The sequence below is a fragment of the Danio rerio genome, chromosome 8 (assembly GCF_052040795.2).
Source record: "Danio rerio strain M-AB ecotype USA chromosome 8, GRCz13ab, whole genome shotgun sequence".
In the NCBI taxonomy this organism is placed as follows: domain Eukaryota; kingdom Metazoa; phylum Chordata; class Actinopteri; order Cypriniformes; family Danionidae; genus Danio; species Danio rerio.
The window spans coordinates 10,777,647-10,800,000 of record NC_141028.1 but is presented as its reverse complement, the minus strand read 5'-3'; the positions used below and the strand labels follow the sequence as shown (position 1 = coordinate 10,800,000).

At 34.6% G+C, this 22,354-nt stretch overlaps 2 protein-coding genes and 1 long non-coding RNA gene across 6 annotated transcripts in view; all 3 read right to left on the bottom strand.

The window, feature by feature from the left end:
* The window catches only part of slc35a2 (solute carrier family 35 member 2), a 23,127-nt gene extending 21,960 nt beyond the window's left edge, over positions 1 to 1,167 (bottom strand). For 2 of the 3 annotated variants that reach the window (XM_087263387.1, XM_087263388.1), the window contains exon 1: positions 959 to 1,163. In XM_087263387.1, coding sequence (XP_087119513.1) covers positions 959 to 1,040 — 82 coding nt within the window. In that variant the 5' untranslated portion in view covers positions 1,041 to 1,163. 3 annotated transcript variants of the gene reach the window in all.
* A 5,439-nt stretch (positions 1,168 to 6,606) lies between these two features.
* On the bottom strand, positions 6,607 to 12,491 carry LOC147842571 (uncharacterized). 2 transcript variants are annotated; one of them, XR_015497580.1, is made up of 3 exons: positions 7,870 to 7,973; positions 7,010 to 7,072; positions 6,607 to 6,746 (listed from the first exon to the last, which is right to left on the bottom strand). It is a non-coding gene; the product is annotated as an uncharacterized LOC147842571 (long non-coding RNA). The 2 variants fall into 2 exon arrangements; XR_015497579.1 differs by lacking the exons at positions 7,010 to 7,072; positions 7,870 to 7,973 and adding exons at positions 8,646 to 8,753; positions 12,432 to 12,491 and having other exon boundaries at positions 6,618 to 6,746.
* A 1,650-nt stretch (positions 12,492 to 14,141) lies between these two features.
* On the bottom strand, positions 14,142 to 20,306 carry pim2 (Pim-2 proto-oncogene, serine/threonine kinase). Its single transcript, NM_131539.2, is given in 7 exon segments — positions 14,142 to 15,660; positions 17,044 to 17,220; positions 18,174 to 18,343; positions 18,423 to 18,643; positions 19,558 to 19,608; positions 19,689 to 19,789; positions 20,062 to 20,306. Coding segments are annotated over 7 exon segments (933 nt in total). The 5' UTR covers positions 20,126 to 20,306; the 3' UTR covers positions 14,142 to 15,511.
* Between the last annotated feature and the right edge of the window lie 2,048 nt (positions 20,307 to 22,354).

Genomic DNA, 22,354 nt, shown 5'->3' with positions numbered 1-22,354 from the left:
TAAGATTAAGATTTAGTCTCTACAAAAAAAAACTACCCTCACAAAAAAATAAAAAAGAACTGTAACAATATACAACATAATAATGTGATGACAATTATATTGTAGAAATAATTAGAATTAAATGCAATTACTGTTATAATAATAACAGTGCTTTTTTATATTTACCATGATACCAAATGCCATGATAGAAGTCGTTTTGACAATTAATCTATAACCTGTACTAGTATCTATTTTCAAGCTACTAGTGCTTATTTTTTAGATACTAGTATCTAGGGCTGTGTTATTTGGGGAAAATATCTAATTGCGATTTTTATAACAGATATGGCGATTTCGATATAATTTTGTAGTCTTGTCTAACAAGTAAGCACTAGTATATTTTTAAAAAGCACTAGCATCTTAAAAATAGGTGCTGGAATCTAATAAATATAAACTAGCATCTAATGAATCAGGCTTGAACTTAAGATATCACTGTTGCTATTGTACATTCATAACAAATTAGCAAAATATAAACGAAAATATTTACAATGTAGTGGCTTTACGAAAGAAGTTCCCACATTTTGTGGGTGAAGAACCATAATAGTTTGCTAATCATCACTGTCAAGCTCATATACCATGGTAATTCAAGACATTTAAAAAAACACCACGGTAACTTCTACATTTACATTTAAGAAATGCTTACAGATGACAGCACAATAGCACCGTGATACTATGCCGTGTATTTATATAGTGCTACTTGTGGTATAAGCATTTTATATGAACAGAAGAAATATAAAAATATTATAATGTGTTTTAACAGTGATGAATGTGTAATTTGGACGGTAACTATGGTTACCAAGGTACATTTTCGGCACAGGTTCATTTACATCTTCGATTTATTTGATCTGGCAACCAAAGAATCGAGACCTTAAGCCTGGCGTTAAAAAAAGAGCAACACGGGGAATAAAATGATGTTTATTACCTTCATTCTGTCTTCGGGAGGATGTTTTGTCTTCACTGTTTCTGTTTGGACTCTCATTGCCCGCTGCTGCCATCATCATCATCAAACATCAACCCGATTCTGCCCACAAAAGTCACACGATCTGTGATGATTACCGACTTTAACGTTAATTTCCCCGCCGCTCCTCCATGAAGCGGCTCCCGGAGTCGGTGAACGAGGTGAGAATGATCAGAGGTGCTCGAGGAAAAGTGTTGACGTCCCCAAACACACAAGCACTTCCTGGTCGCGTCCGTCCGAGAGAAGCGACCAATCAGACTTCTTCACTTCGTCTTCACTTTCCCGCGTTCTGGACTCACGAAGCGAATAAGCGCCGCCTGAAGACTCGGAGCAGACAAAAAATAGCATAATAAAAGCACCACGTAAATACTTAATACGGTAATAATACACCAAGCAGCGAGGTATTTATTTGTTTTATCAACATATTTTAAAATTAGTCATTTAGTTTATCTGGGTCCACCAACAGTTAAAGTGAAAACAGCATGTACAGGCGTGTGCCCGTCTGGTGGTGGGGGGGGGGGGGGGGGGATTAGCTAATCAGATGTCATCATAACCACACTTTTTGATGTACAAAAATATTTCCTAAAAATTGCAATAAAACTTTTTAAAAATAAGACTAGTTTTTAAAATACACATTTATTACATTACATCATATATCATTAGGAAAAAAATATCAATCTGTTAACGTTTTAAAGTAAAAAAAAATACTACTACCATTTATTAGACAAAAACAAAATGGCCAGCACATTCAACTGTCCTCAATCACAATTTGGCCATTTCAATAAAAAAAAATAATAATTAAAACATAATAATAATAACAACAACAATAATAATAATAATAATAATAAAACAATAATAATTCATTCTTCAGTATTTGTCTAGCCTCTTTGATAAAAAAAGTAAATTTTCTAAATTCCTGGAAATCAACAATAGCCAAAATATATTTAAATTAATTTAATTTGGTCCGCTTCTGGTGCTTCACATCTTTTTATTGCTCATTTTTATTTAATAAAAAAGGTCCAAGATTTATAATAAAAGTTACCTGTAAATGTTTTAAATGATTCCGTTTGGTCTTAAAGCCTTTTTCGATGGATTATTTTCCTTATTTATGATGACATCGCAGTCAAAATAGGACAAATGAGCTCATGTATGGGACAAATTGTGGACCTTTGCAAGTGAGCGTTGGGTCTTCTGAACCCCCCTGGCTACAGGCCTGAAATGTTGAAACATGTTTCATACTTATAGTTTTATGCTTATGGTAAACCTGTTTTTAATAGAATTGTGGCTGTAAAAGCGCACCTACAGGTGTTTCAGGCGCAGGTCAGATTTTCTCAAGGTCATCATTTATTTTGTTTATATTAATTTTGTCTAAAAAAATTATTAGATCTGTCCAGTTTCATCTGGAATGCTTCCCAGATCACCTTCTGAAGTGGTTTAAGCGATGTGATACCAAACAGCCTCAAAAACACAGACGTGACGGTAATATATATTGAATATAAATATATTATATTAATTATATAATAAATATATTATATAATATTAAATCACATAGAAATAATTAAAAGGACAAATGCTGGACCTTTTGGCCGTAGAGGGTGGTTAGTAGCGAGTAACATGCTATTAGGTTATGTGACCGCTAGATGGCGATCTTGGATAATAAGAAGCTCACCACAAGTTTGTCAGAGTGTGCTAGCCAGGCTTACTTTCTGTTCTATTAATGTCCCGCTTTTGTCTTTAATTATATTCGTCTGTCTCCCTATTCTACTGCAACCCGGAATATTACACAGCACCAAACATGTAAAAATATATATTCAGTAACGTTATATATAATATGCTTTTGTCCACAGTCGACTGCAACTCGCAGTGACGAAGATTCCCGAACCTGTGTGCTCCAATGACATGTGCTCTCTTCAGCGCTCACCATGACAACGAGACTCACAGCAGTGACGTCGCATTGTAAACATTTGCATCTGCATTCCTATAAAGCTCGTCGGTTCTCTCTCAGCGTTGTCAGTTCGCTCGGTGTTGCTGTTTGTACTTGACCAAGGTGAGTTCAATACCTGACGGTACGAGTGGAGCCACGCCAATCTCACAAAGTCCGCTTCGTGAAGCTTCACTCGGGCCCGTCTGTGCTGTAGTTCCTTGCGGTTTGCGTACATAAACGCAATATCGCGAAGAATATTACATGTTTGTTGCTCGAAATGTGCCGTCGTCGAGCAACATTCCAGTGAACCCTGGCACGGACAGGGGCCCGAGTGGCTTGTGCAATCCTTGGGGTGAGGCGGCTTGTGAGCCCTAGGCAGGGATCAATACAAGCCCCGAGGACGTTCAGGGAAACACGGGAGGCCGGTAGTGGGACCCCGCTGCGAGGGTTATGGTGGGTGGGAGCAGCGGGGCCCACTCATTGTCTATTTTAAACTATAGTTTCAAACTTTAGTTTACTATAGTTTAAAATAGAAACCATGGAAACTGTAATGATTTAACTGTATGTGTGGCTGTTGTGATGTTTTGCTTTGTTTTTCAGCAAAGCTGTTGAGCAAAGAGGGACTATTGAAGACAACCGCGGGTTTTATGCATGAGCGTGTGCATTATAATGTTTCCGTATTGATTTCTGAAAGTTTATCTTGTTAACATAAGTTTGCATGTTAAACAAAATAAAGTATACTCTTTCTAAACACCTGTCTCGTGTTTTATTTGTCCTCTATACACTGCAATACACTGTCATATAAGTCTGTTGAATGCATTTGTATGCAACATGGTTTGACAATAAAGTAGTCTAACAAATAAATGGTTGTTATAAATGTAGTCAACAATTGGTGTAGGTAATAAAAAGTTACTCAAAGATGTGCTAAGACATAATGGTAATGTAATGGTTGTTACATAACTGTTTTTATTATTCTGTATGTTTAAAACCAGTGGATTATACTATATATTTAACATGTCATGAACTTACTCTTATTTAAAAAAATGCTTATTAAAAATGTCCTAACACAAGAATGGGTATTGTTTTGGTTTTAAGTTAGACTACTGTAGGTTTTAGGATGACTACAGCAGGTATAGGCTACCTATGTCATAATAATGGTACTCAGAGTTATTTTAATGACCCAAATCAAGTAAAATGTCTCTTACTCAAGTACTTTTAGCATGCAAAAATCAAATTTAAGCATATAAAATAGTTTCCAACAACACAATTTTGTCTCGTGAAAATGACCAGTCGGGTCAAGTTATAAATATATATATAAACAAAGTTGAACAAGTTGTCATGTTGAACATGATGTGTAGTCATAATGCATTTTTTTCTATACATATCCATTAGACTTTTTTTTCTAAATCTATAATTGGTACATTGCTCCCAGGTCAATCGGCACTTTGTCTAATGAAGGTGAGGTGTATCTGAAAGGAGATTGTTTTATGTTCACATTTCTACTTTTGTTTTGGTTTTTTCTTTGTCCTATGCAGTGCTGTCTTTTCCTTTCTGTATCACAATGACATGATCTGGCAACAAATCACAGTACAAACAGCACATAAATTAATAAATTAGCCATAGCTTACACGAGAACATCTCTCCAGAGTAAAGTTATATTGACAACATGAGTAAGTCATTTGACTGTCTTATCCTAATACAATGACACAAGGACTTTTCATTCTGACGGCACTGACATATTGAGAGATGAGCTAAGATTTTAAGAAACTGGCTTTTGCAGTCCATCCATGCTGTTTACTATTTGTATGTGCTGTTTTGAGAAATGCATTTACTGTTTTGTAAATTTAAAATCTGATAAATGTACCAAAGCGACTGAGAAAAACTGGAATACAACACAATTTAATTCAAAGATGAAAAGTCTGCAAAGACAAAAGTGTGTATTTTTATTTGCACATATTCTTTTATAAAAAATGTGTATACATAATTGAGTTTTACATTTTTTGGCTTAATTTTTAATACTTTACAGTCTACTCATTTTGATGTAACCATGATAGTACAAAAAAAGAAGAGAGTCATGTATTGTAAAACAGATATTTATAAAAATCCATAGTGGAACTGAACATCACAACCATGGTTTCTGCAGGTGTCAGTCACTATTTCAAGTTTATGGGCTATTCTTCAACTACGGGCACTTTTAGCCTTGTGAAGTTGATCAAAAAACACTTGTTTAAAATTAATAGTCCTAATAAGTTTAAACAATTTATCTAGTTTTAAGATCTGTAAGAGGACAAACTTAGATAAGAAGAGAAGGATTTTTTTCCCTCGTGAACTAAAAAAATGTCAATTCCACCACATCTCAATACACAGCTTTTATTTTAAAATGAATTAAATGATGGCAGTCAAACATTGTCTAAGATCATTTTGTATCTATTTTAACCAATATTATATATATATAATAATTACACATTTGTCAATGAAATAAATGAGTTGCATGCTAAGGACGTTTTAATTGGGGTTCCCAAACTTTTTAGCCCCCAAGCCCCAAAATAACAATGCTGGTGACTCGCGACCCCGACATTTCTCAGCAGTGGTTATAAATAGACAAATGTTGCACACAACAATAGGCCTATATTGGCAACACAAAAAAGTGCAATAGTCTAAACAATCATTTTTTATATTATCATTAATTTATATAATCATTTATTCATTTGTTTAATTTAATATTAACCTAACCTCTATAAGCCTGGTGGACACCATGTTTTTAGCACAAGTCTATTGTTTCATTTTGGAGATCGTCCTCAATGTTCGGTTGTGGCCTGCATTTTCAATGTATTTGATTACCATAAAGGAGTCAGAAAGTTTAACCTGGTGCTATAAAATTAGTCTGTGTTGTTGATCTAACGTACAATCTAATCTAATACAGGATCCTGTGATAAAACATGTAAAGGCTGATGGCTTTTTATTTGCATGTTGTTGCTTTTTTATGTAATTATTAGCTACTATTTTATCTACTGTGGGTTATGGATAAAATATGGTCATTCTAATAGTTTAATAAAATTTATTTGACCTTTGTAAATCAACTAGCTACCCCCTGTCATTGTTCCGTGATACCCACTTTGGGAACCACTGGTATAGATTATTACTTGCCTCTTCAAAAAAAAACAAAAAAAAACAATAAGTTATCTCTTAGCCACATATTTTAAACAATGTGCCAAAAACGGGCAAACCCTAGTTGTATACATACACGTTTCTTAAACTTTTTTTTTTTGAAAAGCTTTAAAGAACTATGTTAAACTAAATGTCTTGTAAATGTAAATGATATCATGTAAATGTCCTTATCATATTTGCCATTGTTCCATATATTCAAGTTTATTTGTATAGCGCTTTCAAACAATTATATATAGCAGCTTTACAAAAGTTACACATTATTGCATTACAATCAGATTTTAAATAGAGTCTGATTGTCAGTGATTGGATGTTAATTGGCCTAATTAAGTAGCTTTACATGAACATTTGCTAAAGATTTGTTTGTTTTATGCATATTGTAATACAGCACATTTTCCCAGTATCATGCAGCCGTTTTCCAAACAAGTATTTACAGTGAAACAGTTTTGCCAACCCAAGCAATACCGTAAGAACTAGTTTCGCTCGACTTCTGCATCATGATGATAAACAGACAAGAGAAGACTTTGACAATCTCAGCCATCAGGAAAGCGGCCGAGCCCAGAAAATGATCTTCAACCAAATTCCACACAAGGCGGATGCTGAGGATGAGCGAAGCGTTCTGGATCACCAGAATCAGCAGGCTGATCAGCTTCACCATCTTAACTGCATGACACACACACACACACACACACACACACACACACACACACACACACACACACACACACACACACACACACACACACACAAAAGTGTTAAAAACATTTTATAATATACCAATACTATACATACTATATAGAGTCAATGTCATAATTATTAGTTAGGACTTATTAAAGTTAGGACAATTCTATGGGCCCATACATTTAGGGGGGCCCCAGAGACATTACGAATGACTCAGCACCCTATTTGATAGGTATGTTGCTAACCAGTTAGCTTTTAGGCAGATCACCTACTGCACCTTTAAACTGATGTCACACTAAACCTCCAATCTGTCAGAAATCAAAATATGGCATTTACATATGGTCAATAATACAGTAGAACTTATTGTGGTATTTTCAGTATTTTTTGCTGGTATGTTTTGGAGGGGCTTAAAAAATAAACCATGTTATTCTTGAAAGTACCTTTTAGACCTTTGAAAAAGTACATAGTTTAATGCATAAAGACACACTGAAAGGGAAGTTTTCAATCATCAAAACAACAAATCATTTAAAAGACACCAAATTTCCCCTAAAATGCCATTCAGTGTGACAATAAGTTTATATCTAAAAATATTCTATGTATCTTAATTTATATCCTAAATAGGAGGTCTCATCACTGCAATTTATTTGTATCTTTTTATTTTTTGACAACCAAAGAGTGCTTAAACAGTCAGAAGTCTAAAAAGAGAGAGAAACTTGCTATGCTTAGCATAGTACAAGGTTTATTGGATCAGGCAACCAAAGTAGCGAGTCCTTAAAGAGAAAGTTCACACCAACAATGGAAATGCACTCACCATTTACTGACCCTCAAGTGTTTCAAACATTTATGAGCTGCTATTTTCTGCGGTATTTCAGAATCTTCGGTTACCATTTACATTAAGACAAACAAACACTAAGTCAATGGTGACTTACAACATTTTAAAAATAGCCACATTTGTGTTTAACAGAAGAAATAAATTGAAATTGGTTTGTTACAAGTGAAGGCTAAGTATGATGACAATACTTCCCTTTTTTGGGAGAACTATCCCTTTAAGCAGTTTGAGGCGTTTGAAAAAGAAAAAAGGTGAGGATAAAATGACGTTTCTTACTTTCATTCTGTCTTCGGGAGGATGTTTTGTCATCAAAGTTTATTTTTGGAGTCTCATTGCTTTCTGCTGCCATCATCATTATCATCAAACACCAACCCGAATCTGCCCACAAAGCTCACACAATCCGAGTTTACTCACACGGAACCAAAAAAGCGGAACGAACAAGTATTTTTGTCTTGCTTAAAACAAACCACTAGAGGGCTCAAAAACCCTATAAATTCTGATTTTTTCTGAGAAAGTCTGAGAAATTCTAATTTTACGACGTTTCCTAAAGCGATAGTTTACCAAAATAAAGATTCTGTCCATTTTCTCACTCTTTACTTAGTCCAAACCTTTTTGAGTTTCAACTCTAGAATACAAAAGACGATATTTTGAAAAATGTTTATAAGTGCAGTGACTTCCATAGTATTTAGGTAACACTTTACAATTCATGCTACTGGCATTACCTGCCGATATAAACTGTTCATAAAGTATATCAGTTATAAAATATGATCTTATTCTGCACCCCTAATCTTACCCAAAACATAAACTTCTACCTTACTAACTATTAATAAATGGCTAATTAGTAGTTTATTAGCTAGTAGTGTTAGTTAGTAGTGTTAGTTAATGATTTGTTAATACCAAACCTGTTAATACTGTTTGATTCTACTATGGATGTCAGGGGTTACAAGTTTCCAAGATGACAGAATTTTCCTTTTTGGGAGAACCATCACTCTTTAAGCATCTTGATGCGATTAAAAAATAGGAAAAACTGAGGATAAAATGATGTTTCTTACCTTTTTTTGGTCTCCAGAAGGATGTTTTTTCTTCAGTCCCAGAGGGAAAAAAAACCCCAACTTAAACCAGCCTAAGCTGGCTTGTTTTAGCTGGTCGACCAGCCTGCACTGTAAAAAATTGCTGTTAAAAAACGGTCAGATTTTACGGTAAAATAATGTTTTTTCACTAAAACAGTAATATTCTGTTAAAAACAGTGCTTTCTGGGTAACATTTTTGTTTTCGAGAAAGTAACCAACTGCAGAAAACTGTGAGCTAACAGAGTTCAGATTCGATGTTTTGAAGTCTGTGTTTAAAATCACACTTTGTGCCCTTGTTCACTATTTCATACACTAGTTAACTAATATAGTTCACCTGACAGAGTTAATGAACACTAATGAGTGAATTCAGACACTGATGAACACCTGCTGTTAATAATCACAATTACTGAAGAAAATTAACAAGAAACACAAACAGTGACTTGAGTTACAGCATTAAATAAAATCAAATAAAATAAAACAGCTTCAGTCTCAGCAGAGGATCATTAAACAACTCCACAAACAACAGCAGACACACACTTATTACTGACTGATTTGACTTCCATACAATTCTCATTGAGATCCAACAGAAATTAAGGTGTTTTTTGTGTCACCGTAATGGAGTGAGGGGCTGATTTAGTTGGGTTCTTCACCCTTGAACTTATTAATTCAGACTCTCCAATTACTATAATAAAGAGTTAACAAAATGCTTGTATTATAGTAATCAAGTTGGAAAGTCAATAAATAGAGAAATCTATTTGTCTGAAATTAGTTCTGATAAAAGTTTTGTTATAAATCTGGAAGAAGGGCCTCATGCAATAGATTGTATGCTTAGTTGCATGTATTAATTTAATTAATGAGAAGTGGAAACAGAAAAGATACCTCCGTAATTACTTAACAGTTAAGAAATAACATACAAAAACAGTTCAGTTATGACAAATACACACTCAGACCTCATGAATCTGACCTTGTATCTCAACAATGGTAACATCTCAAATGTTTCATGCTGCAATGCATGTTGGGAGTGGCACGGTACAAATATCCCAGCATGCATTGCGGTATAAATAAATGTTGTATAATGGTCTCACAGTTTTCTTTATTTGTGTTTGATTCTGCTTTTGTTTATGTTTAGACTTGCCTGTTTGTGAGTTAAACTGTTAATTTTGTTAGTTGTCACCATTATTGAGGTTCATATGCTGATTATTGATGTCTCTTTGAGTGCAATATACACCGTAGAGCAGTGTTATTGTCCAAGATATTCTTAAAAACTTCCAGAAATCATTGCCACATATAGACATATAATGTAAAACAATAGATTTAACATTGAATAGGAGCAGTAAATTTATTATACTAAATGAGAACAGACTCTGCCATTTAACAGCAACATGAACATCACCAGATCTTATTTAGGTTTTTGGCTGGCTTGCCACAACAAAGGAGCTTTTTAAACAAAGTTCTTAACAATTGTAGCAGCCAAGATAAATAAATGTTAAAAATGACAGGGCTGAGAGCCCAACTAAAGCAAACTCTGTTCTCCATGATGGTGACGTAAAACTTTAACTTTTTCTCAAGAAGAACTTTAGTAAATGTTATACAAAAATACATGTATTAAGTAATAAGTGTAGCTGGTGATGATGTTTGTAGAGTTGTTTAATCATCCGCTGATCATTTAAATGATTTAATCATTTGTTGTTCTTCAGGTTATTTCATTATAAAGCTGTGACTAAAGTTTTGTATGTTCTGTTCTTGTTTTTTCCCTTCAGTATTTCTTCATTTGTTCATTGTTAATCCTCAATTATCATTTAATTAGTCAGTTAATTAATGAATTTACTTCAGCTTTGCTCCATGTTTCTTGAACACTCAGTAGTGTGGACACTTCAATAAAAACTGAAGTATATGCTCTGGGGTTTAAAGGGTTAAAGGTGTGAGAGGTAAAAACACTGTGTATAAATGTATTTTAACAGTAATATACTGTTAATTTGCACAACGGAAGTAGACTGTAAAAAAACAGTATATTGCTGGCAACCACAGCTGCCAGTAGATTACTGTTAAATCAAGGAAAAAACAGTATTTTACTGTAAAACCTGAAGCTAATTTCTTCTGTGTGTCACCGTTGTGGAGGAGAGTAGAGCCAGTGTATGAGTTAAAGATGAACAATGAACTGCTGATGTTATTCTGCATGTTTCTCTATTTAAAGATAGTGGCTGTTTAGTTGCTGCTGCAGTCAGAATCTCTCTGGTGATTCCAGATTTACATGTATGTGTGCTGTTGTGAAAAATAAGACATTAGAGTTAAACCGAACTTTTCTAATTAACTAAAATAAGTTATCATTATAAGTATGCTTCTAAGCATATATAGCACATTACTTCATAAACTCATTCAGCAGTTGACCAAGTTGAGGCAGTTGCTTTCAGTGAGCAAAATGAGTTCACTTGAGTATTGTGTAAATCAATGTAGTCCATGTATTTTTACAGCAACATACTGTAAAATAACAGTACATTGCTGGCAACTGCAGCTGCCAGTATTTTACTGTTTTTTAACAGGACAATTTTTAACAGTGTGGTTTTACAAGGGGTTTTGGCCATTTCCAGACTGGTCTGAGCTTGTCAGGATGGAAAATGACCAGCTAAAACCAGCTTGACCAGCCTGCTGTAAGCTGGACATAGCTGGTGTAAGCTGTTTTTTCCAGCAGGGGTGTTTCTGTTTGGACTCTCACTGGTTTCTGCTGCCATCAACATCATCAAACATCAACCCGGATCTGCTCACAAAACTCACACAATCTGGGTTGACCCCCCTAATAAACGCCCCCCCCTAATAAACGAGGACAGGGGGGGGTCAGTCCTTTAATAGTAAGAAATAACTTTCTCCTATATCTTAAATATTAATAATTAAAAATTTAAAATATAAATGCACATTGGCCTATACCGGTGCATACCATTGTGAATGCAATATCGCACCAATCAATGCAAGGACAAATATCATTAAACAGCCTGAAACTGGCCGTTCTAGAGCACAGATAGACATCTTATGTATCTACAAACACATTTCTTTTGAATAGGTGTTTGTATCTGCATGTAGCCTAAAAAAAGTAAAATTAGTTTAGTTTGACCGATAGTAACCTCTAAAATAGTCACTAAATATCCTTCAAAAGACTAATAATGTATACATTATAATAATAAATTTAGGCGCAATTTAAATACATTCAGAAATTTGATTCACTGAAGCATGTCACCAAACTACTACTAAAAATATTGATATGACCACCCCTATAATGCATTATGCCATTGTGAATGCAATAAATCTAAGCCAATAGACATGGTAAGTGTTCACAAAACACTTTTCTTGTAAAATAGGTGGCCTAAAAGTAAAGTAAAAGTAGATGCACAGTTTGTTTGACCAACCTACCTCTGAAATGGCTAACCACAGGATATTGTAGGCCAGAATACACAAGCCACACAACACTGAAACATTAAATATGCTGCATTAAAAAAATAGATGTCATTTAATTTGATTCACTGAATTCACCCAAATTTTACCTTACTAACTATTAATAATCAGCTAATTAGTAGTTTATTAAGCTAGTAGCGTTGATGATTTGTTACTATCGAATTGTGACCTAAACTAAAGTCACAGCTCGTTTTGTTTTACTGTGGATGTCAGAGGTTACAAGTTTCCAACGCTGACAGAATTTCCTTTTTGGTAGAACTGTCCCTTTAAGCAGCCTTATCTATTTTAAAGGAGAAAAAGTGAGGATAAAATGATGTTTCTTACGTTCATTCAGTCTTCAGGAGGATGTTTTATCTTCAGTTGCTGCCGAAAAAAAAACTGCTTAACCAGCCTAAGCTGGTTGGCTGGTTTTATCTGGTCGACCAGCCTGGTTTCAGAGGGGGGTTGGCCATTTCCAGGCATTGTCTTGGAAAATGACTAGCTAAAACCAGTTTGACCAGCCTGGTGTAAGCTGGACATAGCTGGTGTAAGCTGTTGTTTTCAGCAGGGGTGTTCCGGTTTGGACTCTCACTGCTTTCTGCTGCCATTATCATCAAACATCGACCTGAATCTGCCCACAAAACTCACACGATCCCAGTTTATTGACACGGAACCAAAAATTATGATTGTCTTTCTTTACACAACCACTAGATGGCTTTGCCACCCTATAAATTCAGCATATCAGCAAGTTTCCTAAAGCGATAGTTTACACAAAATAAATCCGACAAGGTTTACTCACTGGTTACTTGTTCCAAACCTGTTTGAGAACAAAAGTAGATATTTAGAAAAATGTTGTAACCCCAGTATTTGGTTAACACTTTAGTTTAAGTCACAATTCATGCTACGACTCGCTTATTACCTGAATATTATTAGGATATAACCGGTTTATTAGAAGTTCTTAGTATGATCTTATTCCGCATCCATAATACTAACCTAAACTTAACTTCAACCTTACTAACTATTAATAAACTGCTAATTAATAGTTTATTAAGCTAGTAGTGTTAGGTGATAAAGGTTTGGAACCAATTGAGGTCGATTAAGGTAGATTACCCACAAAGTAAAATTTCTCTGGCTCAGTTCTGGTCCACACACTCAGGTGACCTGATTGGTAGAATTTTTTCTTCACTTAAAAAATATATTCATGTATTTTAAATGTCAGTCAAGACTGGACAAACTAACGTGGCCCACATATCAATTTGTAACATTGGCCATATCACATTTTACATCTGGCCCAAATCTTGTGCGCCGCCCTAAAGTCTCTGCCACCTCTGCCAAACCCGGGCCATGTTTGGCCCACATGCTGTATGCCAGTGCCGGATGAATGCCTGCTGTGCCAGCTTTATGCCAAACCTAGGCCAGAATTCTTTGCTACAAGGGTAGTAAGAGTAAATGTGATCTTTGGGTGAACTACCACCTTAAATAGAGTCATGAATATGTTTCATTAATTAAATAGGTAACACTTTATTTTGATGGTCCATCTGAGTATTAGTAGACTGTCTGCTTAATATCTGTTGATTCTGCTCCTTCAACAGACATTTAACTGTCTATCAGTAACTTTGCAAGGGCATGTCAACTTACACTAACCCAAACCCCAACTTAACAGTCTACTTACAATCTAATGAGAATTAGTTGGCATGTAGATGTAATGTAACTTAAATTCAACAAACAGACCATCAAAATAAAGTGAATGTGATAGAAATGGACCTGAACACAGTAACAGGTGTTTACTGCTCCAGCCAGGTATCAGTTTCAGGTAAACTAAATCTAGGCATGTGGGAAAATCTGCTCTGTCATTATAGTGAAGCATGTGAACGTAGTCAAAACATTCCAACAATTCTTCACCTGTCGGGAACAGCTAACCTGAAGGGTCTGACTGGCAAGTCCTGTTTAATTTCCCACAAACAGGAAAGTATGAACAGATCTTCACATCTTGCGATGCAGAAGCAGCATCTCTTTTGTGTTCTCTTTGCATATAAAAGACGAGACAGATATGTATTTAAATATAGAAGTTACATCTATAACTTTTTATTTGTAGATTCTCTTAAATTAAACATCACGTGACAGCGGCCACATCACATTATTCAATACACAAGTATTTACAGGAAAGCTTTTGTGCAAACCCAAGCCAAAAATGCAAGGATTTAAATAACAAAATTAAAGATTTTTGATTTTATCAAAAATAAAAACACAAAAATATCCCCAGTGTTTACACAAACTCACGACACGTTACATTGAGAGAGATCCAATTCACAATCATTTTAATCTTTCAGTCCTGCTTTGGATCACAAAACGCAAGCCACACTAACAAACAAATAAATAAATTTAGGTCCAAATTGTGTGTATTATGCATATAAACCTAAGGCAGAGCTCTTTGGTGTGTTATAATCAACTGATCGGAACTGCTCACTTTTTAGTAAACATCAACAGTGGGTTAGTAGGTGAAGCCCCTAATATGACACTCTGACCTTTGGGAACTTCCACACTTCAGAGCGTGTGCATGACAAAGAGACAACACTTAAAGTCACAGGTCAGGTATTTCACAAGCAACACCAACAGAAACCAAAACCCTCTTTGGCTAACATCTCTGAGGAATCAGGATTGTTCATTTAGAGTAAACAAGGATGCTCCTCTTCTCTTAGTTTCGAGTGTGTGTTGATCAATGAGAGCAGATCTTCAATTATTACCATCACTTGGAAAGGAGATCCAAAGTCTTTCTGAAACCCCTTAGAACGGGGGGAGAATATCACTGTACAGAACACACCTGTAAAACCAGGTATCACCGCAGTCTGAGAAGAGACCGCAAGTCCACCCACTGTCATTTAAAGGGGATCGTTCACAACATTTACTCACTATCTACCAAGCTGCTTTAGGGGTTTCATTCACAGTAGAAAAAACAAACACTATGGAAGTCAATGGTTACCGGTTTCCAGCATTCTTCAAAGTATCTTCTTTTTGGTTCTACTGAAAGGTCAAACAGTGAGTAAATGATGTTTTTGGGGTGAACCATCCCTTTAAATGAGTTGAAATGAACTAATAAATCGAACACAGTTTACTGCCTCGGAAACTTGGTGATCCAAAGAGTGCAAAAAATAACTTAGTATGTTTCTGGATTATAAAATAAATAGCAATAAATAAGAAAAACGTTCCCCTCGCTGAGCTGCGATGGAAATATTCATTCATAAAGTAAAACCTGCAGCAATCCAGGGCTATTTTCGTGGGTTGTGGAAGCACAGATCCCCACTAAACGGATGTCAAAGACAGAAGAACTACGGAAAAAATAAATAAGGAAGAATCCGGAAGCCAGCAACTCGAGTTCGGGAAGTCCAGTGTAAATCGAAACAGTGAGTCCAAAGTCTTTTTGGGATTCAAAGGCTTGGCTTGATTTTGCTTTCCTCTTGCAAATCTCCATTGTCCACAGAGCTCTCCATCATCCAGGGGTGCTGCAAAATCTGCTCCAAACTGGGCCGATCCCCCGGATTGTATGAAAGGCACGAGCAAATCAGAGACCGGCAATCTGAAATCAAAGAGAACACATGTTGAGTACACGTGGACATGGTCTTGTTTACTGTCATGTTTTTCTAGTCAACAGGTCTCAAACTGGATTCCTGATGGGCTGCAGCTCTGCACAGTTCTGCTCCAACCCTAATCAAGCTGTTCAAGAGTACTAGAGACTATTAGGCAGGTTTGGGTTAGAGGTGTCTGGAGCTAAACTATGCAGAGCTGCATAGGAATTGAGTTTGAGAGCACTGATTTAAGCACTTTACAAGTCTGGCAAATGACATATTTACATGCATACACACACACACACACACACACACACACACACACACACACACACTTCATCACAATATATCAGATGACGTTTGTTATAGTATAGCATCCTGAGGAAATTTGAAAACTGCTCACATTTGCTCTCTTTATTAAGATTTAATTGAAATATTTCTGAGATTTTATATAATATATAAATACATTTTTAAGTAAAAACAGTTTATATATTATCATCACCTATCTAGTAAGATAAATTATTAAAACAAAACGCTTTACAATTCAATTTTCAGTCAGTTTTAATCCCTTTTTCAAACAGTATTAAATTTCAAGCATTTTTCAAGCATTTCCAGCACCTGCATAAACTATGATACTATGAATATTGCTTGTAAATGCATACATGTTCTTTATTTTAGGTTTAAAAAGAAAGTTAGCATACTTTGCAACTAGCATCACTTCCATAATGTGAGGCATTAACATGTTAGGCAGTGCTTTACTGTGTTTTACACACATAATCATAACCAATTAAATAAAAATTTTTAATGTTTTACCCAAAAATAAATATGTACACTATATTTACTCACCCACATGACTTTTAAGAGCTTCATTTTTCTGTTGTACACAAAAGAAGAAACTTTGAAGAATGTTGGAAACCGGTAACCATTGACTTCTATAGTAGGAGAAACAATTGAAGTCAATGGTTACTGGTTTCCAGCAGTCTTTAGAATATCTTCTTTTGTGTTTAGCAGAAGAAACTAGGACTGGGTGATATGGCAATTAATGCTATTTCGATAATTATTAAATGATAACGATATATATTTTGATATAAGTTGTTAATGCTTCCAGATTTAAAAGAGTACCCAACAATGACTGAAGCCACAAATATTAGAGGGTCCATTAAATGGCATTACATTTTTCGTCCAGCAAATTTTCAGTGGCCAAAAATTTGGTTCCTAGATTAATATATAGAGTAAAAAAAAATCCAGAACTTATTGTTATTGACATTAATTTTATAGCGATCCGATATAATATAGTTTATCAGCCCAGCCCTGGAGGAAACTCAAACAAGCTTGGAACAAGTGAGTAAATAATGATTGATTTTTTTTTATTTTAAGACCGCTTGGGGGCTCACCATTGGAGATGCGTTTATTGAAGCTTGGTTTGGCCTTTACAATGTCAGTGTCCTGCTCAAAGGGAATGTCTCCACACACCATATCGTACAGGAGGACACCCAATGACCACACAGTGAGCGGAAGAGCGTGGTATTTGTGGTAAAGGATCCACTCAGGTGGACTGTAGACTCGGGTACCTAAAGAGACAAAAAGGGGTCTGTTAGAAACACATCCACACTTATTTAAATACAGTTGATTTATTATGTTTTTTAATATTTCCCAAGTGCTGGTTAACGGAAAGATTTAATAGTCTATTTGATCTAGTATATAAAGACTTAATTTAATAATCTACACATAAATGCTTTAATGACTAATTTATAATAACTGATTTCTTTTGTCTTTGCCATGATGACAGTACATAATACTTCACTAGTTAATACGCAAGATATTTAGTGTTCAGTTTAAAGTACAATTTAAAGGCTTAATTAGTTTAATTAGGGTAATCAGACAAGTCATTATACAACAGGTATTGGGTGAACATGAACATTTACTCACTATTTACAAAGCTGTTTCAAACCTTTATGAGTTTCTTTGTTGTGTTAAACACAAAACATATAGATGTTGAAGTTTATAAGAAACCTGACATCCATAGTAGGAAAAATAAATACAATGGAAGTCAATGGTTACCGGTTTTCAACATTCTTCAAAGTATCGTCTTTTGTGTTCTACAGAAACTCATAAAGTTTAAAAGGCGAGTAAAAGATTTTTTGGATCAACTATTGCTTTTAGTGAGATAAAATTAAGAAATAATTCAAGCTTTGGAAACTTGATGATCCAAAGAGTGCAATAAACAATTTAGTATGTTTCTGGAATATAAAATAAATAGAAATAAATATTGGTGTTGGGTGTTTCGTTCTGTAGTCAGTGAAATAATCTAATATTCTTAAGAGCTAGGGCTAATATTGACATTAAAAACTGTTTAAAAACAAAATGTTAAAGCTGCTTTGTTTCAACTAAAAAAACTAAAAACTTTAGGCAGAAGAAAAAATATTGTAGTAAACACTGTGAAAATGTTCTTGCTCCATTAAACATCACATGAGAAATATTTGAAATAGAATTTAAAAAATGAATCACTGGAAATCTTCTGTACCTTCAAAGTCAGTGTACATGGAGTCCTTTAGCGTTGCTCCTGATCCAAAATCGATGACTTTAATGTCTCCAGTGCGAGTGTCAACGAGGATGTTTTCATCCTTGATGTCTCTGTGAACGATTCCCTTAGAGTGGCAGAACTGCACAGCTTCAATGACTTGCTTGAGGAACCTGAAAAGACACTTTTCATCAGTATTTTGACTCACTGTTACCATTAAAAAAATGTGAGAAATCTGTCATGAATTTTCACCTCCGTGCAAGAGACTCATCAAGAGCTCCGCGTTCAGTGATGAAGTCAAACAGGTCCTGGCAGTGTTGAGGCTTTTCAAACACAATGAGGTATTCCTGACCGGGTATTTCAAACCAGTCCAGCATCCGGATGATGCCTCGATGGCCGGGTACAGACCCCGATCCTCCACCGAGACTCTGCAGGAGAGCAATCTCATTGGGAACCGGGTTTACTTCACCAGGCTGTGGGGGTTTCAGAAAAGACAATGGTTAAGGTTAGACTCTGGTGTCACACTTTACAATAAGGTTTCATAAGTTAATGTGTTTACTAACATGAATTAACGAACATAATCTGTACACCAAAATCAAACAAAAAAAAAAGGCTCAGGGGTAGCTTTAATAAAGTGTCAGTGCTCTTTGGGTAAGGGATTCATCAAAATAAACAGCAAAAATCAGTCTGAGGCACTCGAAAAATGTGGATATAATATTAAAAAAGCCAATACAGATGGCTAATTCTTCCATGGATGTTCATACCTGTACAACATTTACTAATGTGTTATTAAAATCTAATGTGGTGCTTGTTAGCATTAGTTAATTCACTGCGAGGTACATGAACGACTTTATTTTCATTAGAGCTAACATTAATAAAGACTGTAATGAATATATTGTTCATTGTTTGTTCTATGTTAGCAAAGACATTAACTAATACAACCCAGAGTTACCGATTCTGGTTAAGTTATGTAAAGAAAATTCCCTGAGGTGATATCCAGGGGCTCTCTCGTGGGTATTAAAAAGGGAAACTACATTTTTACGACACGTTGAAACGCACTTCTTGTTTTTAATCCAAATATATCTCACCGCGCAGGTCTAAAACTAATTCTGACACAACATGGAAAGCCCGTTCATTCAGTTTCCTTTTAAGATGTTTTGAAAAATCCGAAACGTCACGCCTACGTCACTTTCTGTTAAGCGCGACGAGCTTCCAGTAAGAACCAAAATAATCAATAGAGGGCGCTAGTGTTAATGCTTATTCGCTGTCCGTGCACATTCAAAGTCCTGACGAGTTTTTAAATATGTTTAACTGATACCAAGTATATTTTACATTAAAACACATCACAGATCAAAACAAGTAACGTTAGATAAACGCGAATACTCACCATTTTTGACCACTGTTGGATTCTGTCTCGGGATATTTGTTTGATAGCAACCTAAAATAATAATAACCATAATTTAGAAGAGGAATGCATACACATTAGCATCTTTATTCTTGTTTTTTAATCATTCTTACCTTTTGTCCGTCTGAAATCCGATGCCCGGAGTAAACTGAACCGAAACCACCGCTTCCCAGAAGATTTCCCATAGTATACTGCTTCTCAAAATGCTCTTTGCCTAAATAATAAAAACAACAATATTAAACAACAAACATAACAACTAAGTAGCTAAGCTAATTGTAACGTAAATAATGCATCTGAATTACGTTAATAACAAATTAAATTAAAAACAAACACATTTTTGCTTTACTTAATAGTTAAATACTTCTGAATGTTAAACAAATTGCACAAAAATACAATGTAGAAACAAACAAAACAAACAAAAAAATAACAATATAGATTTATTAGCTAACAGTTAGTTAGCTCGCGTACAAATAATAATAAACTTACCATTTTTGGCTTTCAGGATTTCCAGCTGATCCAAACGCACGTCAACAATCCGTTTGTCCAACATTTTCAGGTTTTAATAAGAATAAAAACTGTAATAATCAAAACAAACAGCCAAATAATATGAAAAAATAGGCGCCTCAGCAGAGCATATCCATGTCCGTCTGTTGCTTTTAATCCACTATTTGTTTTCGATTCAAACTCCACCGTTATCACGCGTCCTCCGCCTCAGACACTCGCGCAGTTCTGAATCATCTCAGGTTTGTTGATGTTTTTAAGTTTACATGTGTAGCTCCGCCCACTCAACCAAACACTCCCAATCGTGGCCACGCTTGGAGTGTTTTGAACTGACGAGCCAATCACATCGCAGATAGGTTTAAACATATGAATAATAATGAGCGGTTGTTACAATTCTCAGAATCTTCAGAGACCGAGCAGAAAGAGCGCGCGCGGGATTACAAGAATATTGAGGGTTTTATTAGTATTAGTGTAAAATTAGGACTCGGTTATGTGCTAAAATCAACTATTTAGCGATTAAATTAAGTGTTTTAACGTAATAAATCTGCAGCAAGTACACTACATGAACAATTAATCATGACAGCATGTGTTTTAGGTTATTGTAACTTCTTAAACTAAGTTAATGACGTTCTAACTTAATTTTATAAGTTATGCAAGCTGTTTTAAGCCAGTTTAACATAATATACGTTCAATAGACTTATAAGATTAAACTGATTCAGCTTAAAAAATAAGTAAACCAGGATTTTTTATGGTGTATAAACAAGACTGAAATTGATCAAATATTACAAGTATTAAATACATAGATACTAGTGAAACTGCGATAAATACTGCGTAAAACTTTAATTGAAGTAAATAAATCTGTAAAAAAATAAAATAATAATTTATAAATGTAATAAAAGTCTCCCTCCGTAACAAAAACGAAAAAGAAAGATTAAAAAAAACTTTTTCTTTGGTAATAAATCTGACAAGAAATGCACTTCTTTGCAAAAACTGGATAAGATATGATGTCAAAGTATAAATAAATATGAATTGATATTAATATGACAAGTACTAAATACATAGTTACTGGTGCAACTGGAGTAAATGCCACATACAACTCTAAATGCATTACATTTGGACATAAACAAATCAGTCAAAAATGAAATAAAAATATTTAATTCATTTATAAATAAAAAAGTCTCCCTCCAAAACAAAAAAGATAAAATTGGTATTTTTTCTTAAGAAATCTGACAAGAAATGCACTTGTTTACAACAAAGATATGGTGTTAAAGTATAAATAAGACTGAAATTGATATTAATAAATTATTACAAGCACTTAATAGAAAGTTACTAGAGAAACTTGAGTAAATGCCACATCCAACTTTAAATGCATTACATTTAGACGTAAATAAATCTGTGAAAAATAAAATAATAATGTATAAATGAAGTAAAAGTCTCCTTCCATAAAAAACTGATCAAATAGTTTTTGTCGTAATAAACCTTACAAGAAATGCACTTGTTTGCAAAAACTAGATAAGATTTGGTGTCAAAGTATAAATAAAACTAAAATTGACATTAATATTAATTATTACAAGAATTAAATACATAGTTTCTGGTGCAACTGAGGTAAACGCCACATACAACTTTAAATACGTCTGTCATAAATAAAATAATTAATGTATAAATAAGTAAAGATCTCCCTCCATAACAGAAAAGATGAAATAGTTTTTTCCTAACAGTAATAATACAGTAACTACAAAGTAAACATTAGCTACTACAGCAAAATACACAATACTTCCTCCCATTCAATTACAAGAAATTCAAAAAAGCACAAACAATTTAAAGTGTTGCTGAAGGGCAGCCATTTTGCAAAGCATGGTCCACATATGCATCAATAAGATGTTTTTAGAGCAGCTTGAAATAAGCCTTTGACTCATCCTTTAGCTCTGCGCATGTGGGACAGTCCCGCATCAGCTATTTTCAAAATCTAATGTGGTTTCATATCCATGATAATGAAATACCAAGAAAAGAGGAACCGGAAAGATAGCGCTGGTTTGTGCAGATATATCAAGACAACCTCGATGACCTGTTCAAACGCCTGACTCATAGATTTCAGCATTGCATTAAAGATGCATGCATCAAAACAAAACAATTTCATAAACACAATTATTATATAAGTGTATTAACTACAAATGATTGCTAAAACTATAATAATTGATGCACATTTTAGAATAATGGTGCAATGAAGTCGTCCAAACTCTGACATGAAGCTTGAATAGGGCTGAGATACTAAAAAAAA